Source organism: Macaca mulatta, chromosome X (assembly GCF_049350105.2).
Source record: "Macaca mulatta isolate MMU2019108-1 chromosome X, T2T-MMU8v2.0, whole genome shotgun sequence".
Classification (NCBI taxonomy): domain Eukaryota; kingdom Metazoa; phylum Chordata; class Mammalia; order Primates; family Cercopithecidae; genus Macaca; species Macaca mulatta.
This window is the reverse complement of record NC_133426.1, coordinates 2,404,230-2,420,453: the sequence shown is the minus strand read 5'-3', so window position 1 is coordinate 2,420,453 and position 16,224 is coordinate 2,404,230. Positions and strand designations below refer to the sequence as shown.

General features: G+C 41.5%; 1 protein-coding gene across 13 annotated transcripts in view; it reads right to left on the bottom strand.

Annotated features, from left to right (window-relative positions):
* Window positions 1-10,062: 10,062 nt before the first annotated feature.
* XG (Xg glycoprotein (Xg blood group)) overlaps window positions 10,063-16,224 on the bottom strand; it is a 66,089-nt gene continuing 59,927 nt past the window's right edge. For 6 of the 13 annotated variants that reach the window (XM_001086077.5, XM_028842380.2, XM_077988185.1 and 3 more), the window contains 2 exons: window positions 14,363-14,479; window positions 10,063-11,482 (listed from right to left, as the gene is read on the bottom strand). In XM_001086077.5, coding sequence (XP_001086077.1) covers window positions 11,466-11,482; window positions 14,363-14,479 — 134 coding nt within the window. In that variant the 3' untranslated portion in view covers window positions 10,063-11,465. Of the gene's footprint in view, window positions 14,195-14,362; window positions 14,480-16,224 lie in introns of all 13 variants that reach the window. The other 7 variants (XM_077988178.1, XM_077988179.1, XM_077988180.1 and 4 more) reach the window with 3 other exon arrangements.

Genomic DNA, 16,224 nt, shown 5'->3' with positions numbered 1-16,224 from the left:
ATAGTTAGAAAAAGTATTTTAGTCATCTTTTCAAATCACTGTGAATGTTCTCCTTCGATGACAAAACTTGATCATCATTAGCTTCTCAAAGATAAGGTAGTGTGGAATCTGAAATCCTATCACTGAATTTTTAAAGTCTATAAATTTAAAACCCACAGGTTTATCTTAAGCTTCAGACAAACCTTTTATCCATTCATGATTCTGCCACTTCACACAGGGGTCATTTGTAGAATATTGGTTCCTTGAGTTATGGAGGTCTTCCGGATGTTTTATTTCGTAATATGTATATATATATTTTTTTAAAAACACATTTGTTAATATCCTTATCCATCTCATCCGAAAAGTCTTTACCTAGAATACCAAAAGAAAATATCTCCTCTTTAATATTATTAAAGTTGTGGCCTGAACGAGGGCTTCACTCATTCATTTTCCCGTGTGTTTAATAAGTCTTCAGGGCCAGGCGTGGTGGCTCAAGTCTGTAATCCCAGCAATTTGGGAGGCCAAGGTGGGAAAATCACTAGAGCCTAGGAGTTCGAAACCAGCCTGGGAAGCACAGTGATACCCCATCTCTACAAAAACAACAAATAAATTAGCCAGGGATGGTAGGACATGCCTGTCATCCCAGCCACTCAGAAAGCTAAGGTGACAAGATCTTTGGAGCCCAGGAGTTTGAGGCTGCAGTGAACCATGATCACACCGCAGCACTCCAGCCTGGACAACAGAGCAAGACATTGTCTCAATGAATAAATAAATAAGTCTTTAATGAGCATCTACTACATGCCAGTCATGTTTCTGGAAACTGGGGACAAATCCATGCCTTTGTAGCAGTTGCATTCTAGCGGGTGATGGAGCCGGGAGAGAAACAATAAAAGGTGATACTTTATCATATGTTGGAAGTTGATAAGAGATAGAGAGAAAAGATTAAAACAGAGGATGTGGGTGAGGAAGTGCTCATAGTGGGTGGGGACCTGCGATTGAAATGGCCCCACCTCCCTGCAGCCTCCCTTTGGTCTACAGCCAATGGTGGACAGTGTGAGATTTTGCCCCCAGCCTTCCCACCAGCTCTGCTATGGGATCAAACGTTCTATGCTTGTTAGGTCCAAGCACTGTTTTCACTTTTGGTTGGGGAAAAATTGGCAGCTTCTCTTTCCATATGTCATGTCTACATCCCAGCTATTCATAAACAAGCAGTCACGTTTCATGAATACCTGTTTAGCAAGGGGCAGATGAACAGGACGGGGGGCGGGGAGGAGACAGCTGTGAAGCAAAAACATGACAACGGCTGGCAGGAACCCAGGGAATGCATTGCATTTATATTTGGAACTGTGAGGGAAGATGCAGCTTAGATGGAGGCCATTCCAAGTCACCCAAGTGCTTCAATGTGTGGAACCAGAATAGCACGTGGTGTGAAACTCTCTCGTGGGCTGAGATGGGCAAGCTAGTTCCATTCTCTGACAAGTCTGGTCTTCTGGACTCGGCCCCTGGAAAGCTGCCTTTCTTCCTCATTACCCCAGCTCCTCTCCCCTTACCATGGGACCTCGTGAGCCTTTCTTCAACAGACACAGGCTCCTCTCTGCAGCTTTGTATGAAGTTCATAACTGGGCTCAGATCAAAGTTGTGGCGGAAGCCTTTATAATTCTGAAGGAAGCAGAAAAGGCATTGAATGACACCCCCAAGACTAACTTTTATGTTAAATGAAAAAAACGTTTAGCCAGTGGTAACATTTTTTTGAATGTACAATTCAGAAATGTCCACTGGGTGTCGCATGGCCCTGCTGGGAAACTACATGCTACAAGATAGTGATGCTTACACACTTTTCACCGTGATAAGCTAATTTTATAGCTATGCTCAAACTGACCATCGCTGAACTAATGACTAAGCACTATTTGAGAGACTCTCTTTTTTTTTTTTTTTTTTTTGAGACGGAGTCTTGCTCTGTCACCCAGGCTGGAGTGCAGTGGCCGGATCTCAGCTCACTGCAGCCTCCGCCTCCCGGGTTCACGCCATTCTCCTGCCTCAGCCTCCCGAGTAGCTGAGACTACAGGCGCCCGCCACCTCGCCCGGCTAGTTTTTTGTATTTTTTAGTAGAGACGGGGTTTCACCGTGTTAGCCAGGATGGTCTCGATCTCCTGACCTTGTGATCCGCCCGCCTCGGCCTCCCAAAGTGCTGGGATTACAGGCTTGAGCCACCGCGCCCGGCCGAGAGACTCTCTTTATACACCTCTCAAATTCTGCAGTTACTGTTTTGACTTTTAAGTACCAGTCCCTGACGGGCACATGGTAGGGGTTATAATACACTAGACCTCCCCAGTCATCCCTGGAACTCTAATTCTATCTTTATAAATAACTCATTATCACTGACATCCTTTTTTTTGACAGGGTCTTGCTCTGTCACCTGGGCTTCAGTGCAATGGTGCAATCAGAGCTCACTACTGCTTCAACATCCCAGGCTCGAGCGATTCTCCTGCCTCAGCCTCCCAAGTAGCTAGGACCACAGGCATGTACTACCATGCCCAGCTAATGTTTAAATTTTTTGTAGAGACAGAGTCTCCATGTATCACCAAGCTTGGTCTCAAACTCCAAAGCTCAAGGGCTCAAGTGACCCACCCACCTTGACCTCCCAAAGTGCTGGGATTACAGGTATGAACCACCACACCCAACCAACATCCATTTTTATATGTACATGTGTAAAGTATTTACATTATTTTAAAAGGCCGGGAACAGTGGCTCACGCCTATAATCCCAGCACTTTGGGAGGCTGAGGCGAGCGGATCACCTGAGGTCAGGAGTTCAAGACCAGCCTGGCCAACATGGCAAAACCCTATCTTTACTAAAAATACAAAAATTACCTGGGCATGATGGTGGGTGCCTGTAATCCCAGCTACTCAGGAGGCTGAGGCAGGGAGAATCGCTTGAACCCGGAGGCAGAGGTTGCAGTGAGCCAAGGTCATGCCACTGCACTCCAGCCTGGGTGACAGAGTGAGCCTCCATCTCAAAAATAAATAAATAAGTACATAAATTATTTTAAAAGCTTATTTTTCTACTAAAATAAAAGGAATAAGCAAATAGTATTGTTATTATCTATTACTCCTACTGGCAGTAGGTCTTTCTAATTAGAACATTATTTATTAGCTTTCTAGATTGCTGTATTTTGATAGATCGATTTATCATTCTCTGGGCGAAATAATAAATTATTCTTCATTTTCCAGATGTAAAAGGATTACTTCTAAAATCACACTGAATGGAGAAGAATTTAACTAAAGTAATCAATTTCAAAAAGATTGTAGGCTTTTGTAATGTTCAAAATTTTTTTTCTTTCTTAGAGACAAGGTCTCACTCTGTTCCTCAGGCTGGAATGCAGTGGCACAATCCCAGCTCACTGCAGTCTTGAACTCCTGGGCTCAAGTGATCTTCCTGCCTCAGCCTCCTAAGTAGTTAGGACTATAGGCACACACCACTGCATCCAGCTAATTTTTACAAAATTTTTGTAGAGATGGGGTCTTGCTCTGTTGCCCACGCTGGTCTCCAACCTCTGGCCTCAAGTGATCCTCCCATCTTGTCCTCCCAAAGTGCTGGGATTATAGACATGAGCCACTGTACCCAGCCTGAAAAATCTAATTTTTAAAAGATCTTTGGGTATATATGAATTTTAGTGTGGTCACCCCTTCGTAAAATGTTTAGTATTTTAATTATTAAATTTAGTGGCAATTAATATCCTACACTCCCTCTTTTTTATTTTGAATATTTTGTGAAATTGTTGTACAGTTTATTTTAAAAGAACTTTCATACTACAGACCTAAGAATAATATTTGAAGAAAAAAATTTCTGAAGCTATAAGGCCTCCTTAATACAATATATTGTTTCTATTTTTACAGGAGATACACACACACGCACGTATATAATATATGTAGTTTTTCTTTTGCACGAAAATTCTGTGATTAAAGCTTGAACGTCATTAAAACAACAGAAGTGTTCTCCTTAGCTAAACTAATGAGCCTATTTCCATTTGGATTTGTTTATCCCAATAATTTCTTTCTCTGCAGCCTCAAGGTCTCATATGCGTAGAAAGGTTATGAAAAAAATGAAATAAAATCCATGGTCCTCACCACAAAACATGACTTGTGCACAGAAAACATACAGAAAACATACAGGAGGAAAAGTCTGAACTCTTTAGCAAGTCCTCAAAGGCAAAAAGTGGCATCTGTGCAGTCAAGAAGCAAGTATCACCTTCACTCAAATGCCTCATATAGCTGCATCCATTTGAAGGATCCCTCACTGTATCCATTTGAAGGAAAATCGTCAACCCTGTGATTTGGATCAATGAAGCCAAGCGAACAGGACAGCGGCCGCTTTCGCATGGTGCTCTCAGAACATGTGCTTTAGATCTGTCAGAGGCATTAAAAAATTTCCTCTAGGCCTGAGTCTGATATCAGAATGATACATTTCAGAAAAACCAAGTTGCCCACTTCTGACTGTTTTGAACTTCATAGTAGAAGGTATCAGAATCTTGCCATCTGCTATTTCCACCAAAGCAGGGCAGCTTTCCAAAACTGGTGCTTCATCACAAGTTTATGGGCGGAAAGAATCAAATTTATTTCCTTCCTTCCTTCCTTCCTTCCTTCCTTCCTTCCTTCCTTCCTTCCTTCCTTCCTTCCTCCCTCCCTCCCTCCCTCTCTGTCCCTCCCTCCCTCCCTCCCTCTCTTCGTTCCTTCCTTCCTTCCTTCCTTCCTTCTTTTGACAGTCTCACTCTGTTGCCCAAGCGGGAGTACAGTGATGCTATCACAGTTCACTATGGTCTTGAATTTCTGAGTTCAAGTGATCCTCCCACATAGCTGGGACTACAGGTGTGCACTACAACGCCCAGCTAATTTTTTAATCTTTACTAGAGATGGGGTCTCACTATGTTGCCCAGGCTGGTCTTGAACTCCTAGACTCAAGCAATCCTCTCACCTAGGCCTCCCAAAGTGCTGGGATTACAGGTGTGAGCCACTACGCCCAGTCTAATTTTTTGGAAATCTATACCCAAGCCACTAGTTTTTCAAGGTTAGTTATTACCTTCAAATGACGCTTAACTGACATTTCTGACCATCTAAATGAACTTAACTGAAAAAAAAAAATCAAGGGCTGTATGAAAATAGTGTGTACTGAAAACTTTGATGGGTTCAGAGCAAGAATTTGCTTTTGGTGAAAAGAATTACATCGTTTGCTGCTGGTGGTTTTAGAATTTGAATCCTAAAGAAGAACTGTTAAAATGAGGAGGACCATATCTGTCCATGCGTGAAAAGAAATGTCATTGTTTGGAAATACTAGAGAGGAAAAAGTTTGATGGTATTTGAAATCCACTGGCCCCATCACAATACACTTCAACATGACATACGTCAATGAGTGACATGGAAAGACCTATGAGACTTAAGAGTCTCACTTAAGATGGCGATAAAAGATGGTGTGAATGAAAATTTCCATTTTCATAGATGCATAAACCTGATTTCCCAAGAAGCCAATGGATGCAAAGAAAGAGTGAGTGAATTTAATGAACAAACACAAACAATATTAGAAAATACTTGCTGAAGACAGATCAGACTGCTGTTCTTGGAGATGATGCGGTGGATGGTGAGCCCTTGTCATTGAAGATAAATGCATTAGAAGGTGGAGACGTGCTAGAAATCAGAAGGAATGTTGATGAAACTGATTTATGTGTTAAGGTAAATTAGTCTTTAAAATCTCTGGAAGAAAAAGCAACGAAATCCACATATAATTATCTGAAAGTGGATAAAATAACAGTTGCACATACAGATTATATGAAAAGTCTCCAAAATGAGCATGTCAGAAAACACACACACAATTTGAAAGTTAAATTCCAAAATGTCTGCAGAAACATAAAGTCTTAGTAAATTGTACTCCCCCCATCAATATAATGAATGATCAGCAAATATTTAAGGTGAATTTATCCTGGAAAGAAGGAGGAGAATCTTCCCCAGGCAGCTCAAAACATCATCTATGCATTCAGGGAGCTGAATGCCTGTGGAATTCAAGCAAAAATTCTTCCAGCAAAAAATATCAGAAAGAACTACTGATTCTTAGCAATTATCCTGAGAGGACAAAGCTCATGTTGTTTGAAGACTTAATGAGAAAACTTGGGGGCTTGGTTAACTTAAGAAAATGTATGTATCAGAAAAAAAAAAAATTGAGGGGGAAATTAAAGTTTTCAAAAAATATCTTTATGTTCTTGGTGTTCAAGTAAAGCAAGGTTTGGGGGGATGTGTAAAGGTTCTCACAGGGCTCCCAGGAATTCTCTGGATAGATAACTGGATCCCCAAGAAAAATTTAAATTTAAATTATTCCCTCAGATACTTTTTGCATGCAAAAAACACGGGGAAAGGGTTCTTCCATTAGACCTACTGGGTCCTGACAGTAATTTCTCTCCAAATGCAAGACTGACTCACCGTGATGTTCCTCATGCTGGAAGATGATTTTTGGTTAAATAATGAAAGTATCTTTCATCTTCAGAAATAGAAGTGACTCACCATTTGCCAGAGTGCAGTCATGTGACTTCACCTACCCACAAGGAATGCTGGGAAATGTAGTTCGGCTGAGGAACCATGACCACAGCTCCATACACCAGAAATATAGCACTATTGAAACTATTAAGACAGAAAGAAGGGATTTGGGTGGACAACATGTGCATTCTCTAAGACTGTGTTTTTAGTTAGGTTGAACAGTCTTGACTTCATGGTCTTGACTTCTGAACCAATTCTTTTATTTTTATTTTAAGTTCCAGGGTACGTGTGCAGGAAGTGCAGTTTGTTACATAGGTAAACGTGTGTCATGGTGGTTTGCTGCATCTATCAACCCACCACCTAGGTATTAAGCCCAGCATGCATTAGCTATTTTTCCTGATGCTCTCCCTCCCCACACTCCATCTGCCAACAGGCCCCAGTGTGTGTTGTTCCCCTCCCTGTGTCAGTGTGTTCTCATTGTTCAGCTCCCACTTATAAGTGAGAACATGCAGTGTTTGGTTTTCTCTTCTTGCATTAGTTTGCTGAGGATAATGGCTTCCAGCTCCATCCATGTCCCTCCAAAGGACATGATCTCATTCCTTTATATAGGTGCATAGTATATAGCTGCGTGCGTGTGTGTGTGTTTGTACCACATATTATTTATCCAGTATATTATTGATGGGCAGTTAGGTTGATTTTATATCTTTGCTATTGTGAATAGTGCTGCAATGAACATACACGTGCATGTATCTTTGTAATAGAATGGCTTATATTCCTTTGGGTATATACCCAGCAATGGGGTTGCTGGGTCAAATAGTATTTCTGGTTCTAGATCTTTGAGGAATTGCCACACCGTCTTCCACAATGGTTGAACTAGTTTACATTCCCACCAACAGTGTAAAAGTGTTTCTATTTCTCCACAATCTCACCAGCATCTGTTGTTTCTTGACTTTTTAATAATCACCATTCTGACTGGTGTGAGATGGTATCTCATTGTGGTTTTGATTTGCACTTCTCTAATGATCAGTGATGTTATGTTGAGCTTTTTTTCATGTTTGTTGCTTCTGAGCCAATTCTAAGAAGTGCCATATATATTTCAATGAGATTGATTTTATTTACACTAAGAAAAGCTTGTTTTTTTTCCCCCAACCCCTGGGCAGCCCTTACTGCCTCCCAGGCACCACTTAGAATGCTTTTCACAATTATCTTTGTTTTGTTTTGTTTTGTTTTTGTGTTTGTTTTTGTTTTCTTTGAGACAGGGTCTCACTCTGTCGCCCAGACTGGAGTGCAGTGGTGTGATCTCCACTTACTGAAGACTCAACCTCCCGGGTTCAAGTGATTCTTGTGCCCCAGCCTCCCGAGTAGCTGGAATTACAGGCGTGCACCACCATGTCCAGCTAATTCTTTGTATTTTTGGTACAGACGGGGTTTCACCATGCTGGCCAGGCTGGTCTCAAACTCCTGACCTCAGGTGATCCACCTGCCTTGGTCTCCCAAAGTGCTGGGATTACAGGCATGAGCCACCGCGCCCAGCCTTCACACATTGAGTCTTATATCCTCAACACATCTTGGAGAGGAAGATCTTCTTAGGACACCTCCCTTTTTTCCCCTGACATGGGATAACCATGGCCCAGAGAGGTGGTATAACTTGCCTAAGTTTGCACAGCTTGAAATGGAGAAGCCAGGATGTGAATCTATAAATTGAGTGTCAGAGTCTGGAATTTAACCCTGACTAATCTTGCGTACTACCTCTATAGGCAAGCTAAATGAATTCCCCATCTCTTTTTTTTTTTTTTTAATTAGGGGGAAAAAACATGTACACAGCATGTGTTAATGTATGTATTCATTCCACGGGGCGGCTATAGCAACGTATTGCAAACTGATTGGCCTAAACAATGGACATTTGTTTCTTCGTGCACAGTTCTAGGGGCCAGAAGTCCAAAACCAGGGTGTCTGCAGGGCTATGCTCCCTCTGAAGTCTCTAGGGAAGGATCTGTTCCAGGGTCCTCTCCTTGCTTTGGGTAGTTCTCTGGCTTGTGGTAACATCACTCCATAGCATTCTCCTTATGTAACTACCTGTGTCCAGATCCCACGTTCTTATAAAGACACCAGGCATATAGGATTAGGGACCCACCTCACTCCAGTATGACCTCATTTCAATAAACTAGTTACCTCTGCAAGAGCCTTATTTTCAATAAGGCCACATTCTGAGGTGCCAGGGGTTAGGACTTCAACATACGAATTTGAGGGGACATAATTCAACACGTATCAGTGTGTTAATACTGTGCTTGTGTGTGTGTGTGTGTGTGTGTGTGTGTGTGTGTGTGTAACTCGATATTCCAATTCCAGTAGTCAAACGCAAATCAGCAGAATCATACTTTCCTCTCCCATACAACTAGAACAATTTCATACAGTGGGTAAAAAAGTTGTTATTTTTTAGCCTGTGTAGAAAAAAATAAACAAAAGTATAGCTCACGTGTTTGTGATTTTCCTCTTCACCCTACTAAATTAGTCATGGCTTCTCTTCATTCCAACACAAAGATATTTATCCGTTGACCACCAAACGCATTCAAGTCCCCACAAAGAGGAGGCAAGTGTGGCTTTTAACACCATATAATTGACCCTTGAACCAGGTGGGGTAGTGAGAGGAACTGACCCTCCGCACAGTTGAAAACCCATGTATAACTTATGACTCTCCAAAAAATTAACTACTCATAGCATACTGGTTGACTGAAAGCCTTACTGATAACAGTTGAACACATATTTTGTATATGTATTACATACCATATTATTACAATAAAGTAAGCTAGAGGAAAGAAAATGTTATGAAGAAAATCATAAGGAAGTTAAAATTAATGAGTTTCCTATTTATTAAGTGGAAGTGGATCACCATAAAGGTCTTCACCCTTATCAGCTTCACATTGAGTAGACAGAGGGTTGGTCCTGCTGTCTCAGTAATGGCGGAGCCAGAAGCAAATTCACATATAGGTGGACCTATGCAGTTCACCCTGTGTTGTTCAAGGGTCAACTGTACAATCAAGGTTATCCTTCTCTAAAATACATGGAGATGACATTTTATCAAGGCTTTTCTCATCTGTTCAGTTCTCACCTTCTCAGCATGAAAACAGAATACCCAACAGGTGATCCTCATGACCCCTCAGAGAGGTTCCCCCAAGCAGTCATTATTCAAATATTTTCATTTTAAGTAGGTTGAACATTATCCTTGTCCCCCAGGTGAATTTTATCTCATTATTAGGTAACTCTATGTATTTCATATGTTCATAATCTATCTTGAGCTTTAAAAGAGATTTGTTGTATATTATTCACAGCTATGAAGGTTCATAATTTTGGGGCCACTTCTGCAGCCATTTCATAAAATTCATTTGTGAAATATAGAAAAAACTATGCAATAATCAAATCCAGTTATTTTTTCTTTTACATTTATTTAAAATGATCAAAAATGGTTTATGACAGTTTTAGAAAATGGAATGGATTAAAGGCTAAAAATGTTTAGATTCCATTTAAGTAGGTATGTGTGTGTATATACAACTAAAAACACAGAGGCTTTTTCACAAGAATTTAATTAAGCTTACGCTGAAACTCTTATAGAGAAAATAGTAATTGAGCATCAGACATCACCACTCCTGAAAACACCTTCTACAAGAATTGAAAAGTGTTGCAGGACCTAATACTGAAATAGGAAATACGGACTATCTTCAAATTGCACAAAGGATGCATGAATCCACAATCTGAGACCCACAGCTCTGAGATCCCTAACGTGAATGATTAAAGATATTTTACAAATTGGGGAGCTCTTTCAAGGGCTTTCCACTTTCAACCTTCTTTCTTTGAAGACCCCAGTTCATATTGGTGAGCATAAAACATGTATACTGGGAATTTTTACGGGTCCCGTATATACATTCCAGACTCTACATGAATGTCTCAATCTTTGGTTCTGATATTTATGGCAAAGTCTAAATGTTACATGAACATTAACCTTAGTTTCCTCAAACTATACCAATATGCCCAAACTATCCTTTTTTCTCTCCCCACAAGTATTTCTAAAAGAGAAGCAAAAAGCTAGTATACTTCTTGGATGCCTAAGGATTTAAGATTTCCTACTCTGGTGAATAGAAAAAGTATAAACCAAGGAATGCAATGTTGTTGCCTTAGGAACCAGTACTTACAGAGTATCAAAGACTACAAATACTACAAAAGGACTCAACACCTGACAATCACCATTTCTGTCTCCTATCCGCCAAAACATATCAAAACCATGTGATTTTCTAGGAAAAAGTATCCCAAGATTTCCCCCAGATGGTTTTAACATCAGTCGCTTTGCACTTAGCATTTCAAAATGCAGCCTTATTTTCTTCAGGTAATAATAATTTTATGTGCAGATACATCAAAGCTGAAAGGATGCTCAAACCCTGCTTGTGGGTGTCAGAAATAATGCATCCCCACTTCATTCGCAATAATGAATGCTCAATGATTTTTTATAACACTGAAGAATTTAGCACAGGCCCAGCATCTTTGGAAACTCAACGATATTCTCCATCTCCCAGAAGCTGATAGCATCCCCTCCCCACCAAGATACTCTGCCTCCCTACTGCTCACTGCTTTGTGCCATCAACATGGTTAAGCATGTGTGTGTTATTGCACCACGAGGTAGCTGAAGATCTCAGAACAGAGAGCCACAGTCTCTTTGTGCAAATGAATGGCCAAACCAACAGATCAAGCAATCCTTTTTTAGAATGCAGGGTCTAGCTGCCTAATTTATCTCTATAACCACATCACATCCAATGAGTTGGGAATGCTTAGTGAGGCAGCTCACGTACTTCACACAGAAGAAAACACACTTTAGGTCATCAAATTGTGTCAAGAATAAAAGGAAATTTCCACAACAGTGATAAACAGGGTTCTTGTTTTAGTTGTTTTTCTCAAAGTAATCAGGGGATCTCAACGTCTTCAGACATTTTCTGGTTCTGAAAGGCAGATTGGAAACAAATGTCATTGTGGGGGGGAAAAAAAGTCTATTAAAGAAAAAGAAAACCAAGATCCAATTCTATGCTGTTACAGAGACTCTTGCTCTAGATTCAGCAGAAGGAAGATTAGAACAGAAAAAAAATGAAGCAGAAATGAAGTTGCACATCTTAAATATATACAATATTTGTCTATTATACTTTAATAAAGCTAGAAGAATGAAAAATCTACTTCAAAAAAAGAAAACCAAGATCCAACTATGTGCTGTCTACATGACACTTGCTTTACATTCAGCAGAAGGAAATAGATTAGAACAAATAAATGATGCAGCAATGAAATTGTACATCTTAAATATATACAACGTTTATTTGTCAACTGTACCTTAATAAAGCTGGAAAAATTAAAAATAGAAAATATTTAAAAACTGTTAAAATCATATCTGGAAACAAATATTAGTTTTCTAAACATTGTTTTTTACATTTTGCCATTTGTTAAGGATTTTGATGATCTTAAATGAATTGAGTAACTTTCTTTTTGGTTAAAACTAATATTTGTAGGAATTTCTTTTTTTTAATATGGCCTTCTTGGTCTTTATAACTTCTGAAGTGGTGTTGTCATTTGCTCCACTTTACAAAATAAAAGCAAAGTACGATTCTTAAAAGTCCACATCAAGTGACAGACATCTGCTGCTATCTATGTAGCTCCGTTACTACAACTCTTTCTCTACAAAGTATGCAAGCTTCAGTGTATGGCCTCAGCATGTATACAGTTCCACAGGTTGTGCACTGCACCACATCACCATGGATATGGTTAGTATACCATGCACATCATCCTTTAGGAGAGAGAGAAAATTATTGGCCCAACTAAGGATAGGTGGACAGCTGGGTACCATTAGCAGCAGCCTGGAACCTTAGAGTCAAGTTCACAGAGGTCTGAGCCCCATTTGATACCAAACCCCTACGTAGTGCTGTCATACACATATTTCCTAGATAGTATAAAGGTTTTACAGCCAGCAAGATGATATGGGCCCAGGATCCACATAAATGTCACTGCTCACCTTGAAGAGATCTCCCTAACATCATCTCACTCTGTCTACATCCTCCTTTCTGATCTCAGGAACTTTAAGGGAAGGGAAGATAAACTTGGTGCTTGGGAATACTTGGTGAGGGTATCACTGAAGTACAATGGAGAAAGTAGACAAAAGACTTACCAGGTAGCCAAAAGGCATGAAAGAGCTTCAAGACATTACACCCCTTTAGCAAAAACATGCTTCCACCTCAGATAAATGGGGCAGGCATCATCCACGTTTTTAAAACTACACCTATTTCAGAAACTCAGCTGGCCCCCAGTCCAATGGTTTTCCTTTAAAAATATTGCACTAAAATATATTTGCCTTGATTATTGAGTTTGTGGATGTCCCCTGTTCCCTGCCTTTACATTTTGTGCTTGTGGAGACGGGTGCCTCTCTCTGCTCACTCAGTTTCAGCCCTTGGTTAACAAAGGCTTACAAATCACTGCCACAAATACTACTGAAATTAACACGTGGTGTCTCATTAATGATGGCTGCCATGTTGGTGAAAGAGTGTTGTCACTGAACCCAAGAATCTGCTGTCAGGTTGCCAGGGAAATAAGACTGTTTTTCAGAAACTCAGTTTCCTCCCAAAATTTCAGGACGGGGTGTAATGTAGATGGAGGCTGACCCCCGAGGTTCATTAGCTAATGGTTGATACTGCCCATTTACCAGCAGAGGGAGCGCAGGGGAAGGTTTTAGGATTTTTGAGGCCAAATGCAAATCCTAAAGCAAACACCGTAGGAATGGGCATCCCTTTCTGGTTTCCTTTAGGGACACAAAGAAGGTATGATTTAGAGGGCCCTGGGCAAACTTCAGACAGATTCTGATGTGGGTGGCCTGAGGTTTAAACCAAACCTCCAGAGACCCCCAGTTAAAGATCTGTGTCACTCTTTTGTCTACAAAACAATCCCTGACTGTTGTTTCAGAGATTTCTTTAGGGCATCCTCTGCTCTCAAATCCCCAGTGATTCTTCAAACCCAAGAAGCCACAGCAGATCTTTCTTTTCCCCTATGGTCTGAGCACAGCTTTGGAATTCCATCAAGAGGCTTAAAATTTAGTGATTCGGTAGTTTTCTTTGCGGGTCGGGTTCTGTGGAAAACATTCACATTCAACCCAGATATTTTTCCTGACTCACCTGTGACGAAAATGTCACTGAATACAGAACAGAACAGAACTGTATTTGGCTAGTTAAATCAACCGCCATGCTTATAGTCTTGCAATGTAGCTTAGTAATTTTTTTTGTTTGTTTCTTTTTCTTTCCTTTCTTTCTCCCCCTCTTTTACATCAGGCAGATAATGTGCCAGTGTCATTGTAACCAGGTTTAGGGGAAGGTACAGCTTACACCTGACCAGGAAAACCCAATCGGTGGCCAGGTGCGGTGGCTCACGCCTGTAATCCCAGAACTTTGGGAGGCCAAGGCGGGCAGATCACTTGAGGTCAGGAGTTCAAGAACAGCCTGGCCAACATGATGAAACCCCATCTCTACTAAAAATACAAAAAGTAGCCAGACGTGGTGGTGCCCGCCTGTAGTCCCAGCTCTTCAGGAGGTTGAGGCAAGAGAATCTCTTGAACCCGGGAGGCGGAGGTTGCAATGAGCCGAGATCGTGCCACTGCACTCCAGCCGCGGCAACAGAGTGAAGCTCTGTCTCAAAAAAAATAAAAATAAATGTTAAAAAATCACATGATTAGGCAAGTTATGTATATTGAACTTAACCAGAAATAACCTTGCTAGTGACAGACATCTGAAAGTAATTTTTTTAAAAAAATCAGGCTTAGTAACGAGGAAAATAATGTTCAGAGCCAAACTTACCACGGGTCCTGAAACAATTTCTCCCGTTGTTTAGTTTGAAATAACTGGCTGCTGCTCCCAGCAGTGTCACCACCACCACAGATACGATGGGAGACACGATTTTTGCTACCATATTGCCTGCAGGAGTGGAGAAAAAGCAAAGCGCGTCTGAGAAAAACACGGCTGCAGGAAAACTGCTTAAATATTAGGTTGGTCCAAAAGTTATTGCCATTTTTGCCATTGAAAGTAATGACAAAAACTGCAATAACTTTTGCACCTATCTAGTAACTTCTCCATCACATCCCTTCCCATCCTTGTACTCACAGAAAAAAAAAAAGAGAAAGTTAATTAAAAAACAAAAACGAAAAAAAAAAACACCTTAGGAAGTAATTCTGTTTTCACAAAGAGCCAAGCTTGTCAACCACATTTTACCACTGGAGACATCCAAGGCCAGGATTTGCACAGACGAGGCCCTTGGCATTTTTGTTTGTTTGTTGAAGTCAATTCGTGTATGCCTTTTAATTAATTTTATTAATATTTTTTCTTATTATTTTTGAGATGGAATCTTGCTCTGCCGCCCAGTCTGGAATACAGTGGTGTGATCTCGGCTCACTGCAACCTCCTCCTCCTGGGTTCAAGTGATTCTCCTGCCTCAGCCTCCAAAGTAGCTGGGACTACAGGCCATGCCATCACGCCCAGCTACTTTTTATATTTTTAGTAGAGACGGGGTTTCACCATGCTGGCCAGGCTGGTCTCGAACTCCTGACCTCAGGTGATCCACTTGCCTCGGCCTCCCAAAGTGTGTGGATTACAGAGGCGAGCCACCGCGCCTGGCCTGATTTATTTTTTTAGAGATGGGGTGTCACTATGTTGCCTAAGCTGGTCTTGAACTCCTGGGCTCAAGCGATCCTCCTGCCTCAGCCTCCTGAGTAGTTGGGATGACAGGCACATGTCAAAACTATTTTGTGCCTTTTTAGATGTAGAACGCTCACTCATGCAAAAATATTGTTCAACGAAAAATTGCCAGATAGGCCTGCTTTCAAAGGCATGCTGGAACTCTAGACCCAAGCACACACTACACATACGCATCTTCAGTGCCTCGATGGCAAATTACCCCAGAGCTTTGGTACTCCTGCACAAAGAACAAGAAGAAGGAGCTTGATGTGGCAAAAATCAACACTTCCAAAGGGAAAAAGGAAGACATCACCATTTCCATTTGAAATAGCCACCCTTTCCATGCATGCCTTTCTTCAGACTGGGTTGAACAGCTGGGCCAATACGTGGCATGGCATAGGTGAGGGACACAAGGCTGCTCCATGAATGAGGCTGCCATGTTGGGGGGAAGAGTGCTGTCACTGAACGCACGAACCTGCTCCAGGGCTGATGCTGCCGCCCGCTGCCCCCTGCCCCCTGGGAGAGACGGCTCTCTATTCCTCCCCTCCCTATGTGCACACACTCCACAGCACGATTTCACAGTGTTCCCCATCCAGAGGTGGAGCTGCATCTTCATTCTGAGAATCCAGGCTTAGCCAACAGAATGCCACACAAGTGAAGAGGTGGTGGCTGTAAGCCCAGGCACGCTTCTCTTCATGCTCTTGGTACCCTGCCTGGTCACCATGTGATGAAGCCTGGCCTGGCTTCCTGGAGGGATGTGACAGCCCACATGAAGCTGAGATGAGCCATTCCACCTAAGGCCCCAGATATATAAGAAGACGCAGGAAACATGGTCAAAGCGCTGGCCACACCTACAGCTGACTGCACACAAGAGAGGGAGTTCAGAAGAGACCAGGAGGACCACTAGAATGGTTTCAGCCCAAATTGCTGACTCACATAATCATGAACATAATACATGCTTGTTATTTCCAGCCACTAAGTTTTGGGGT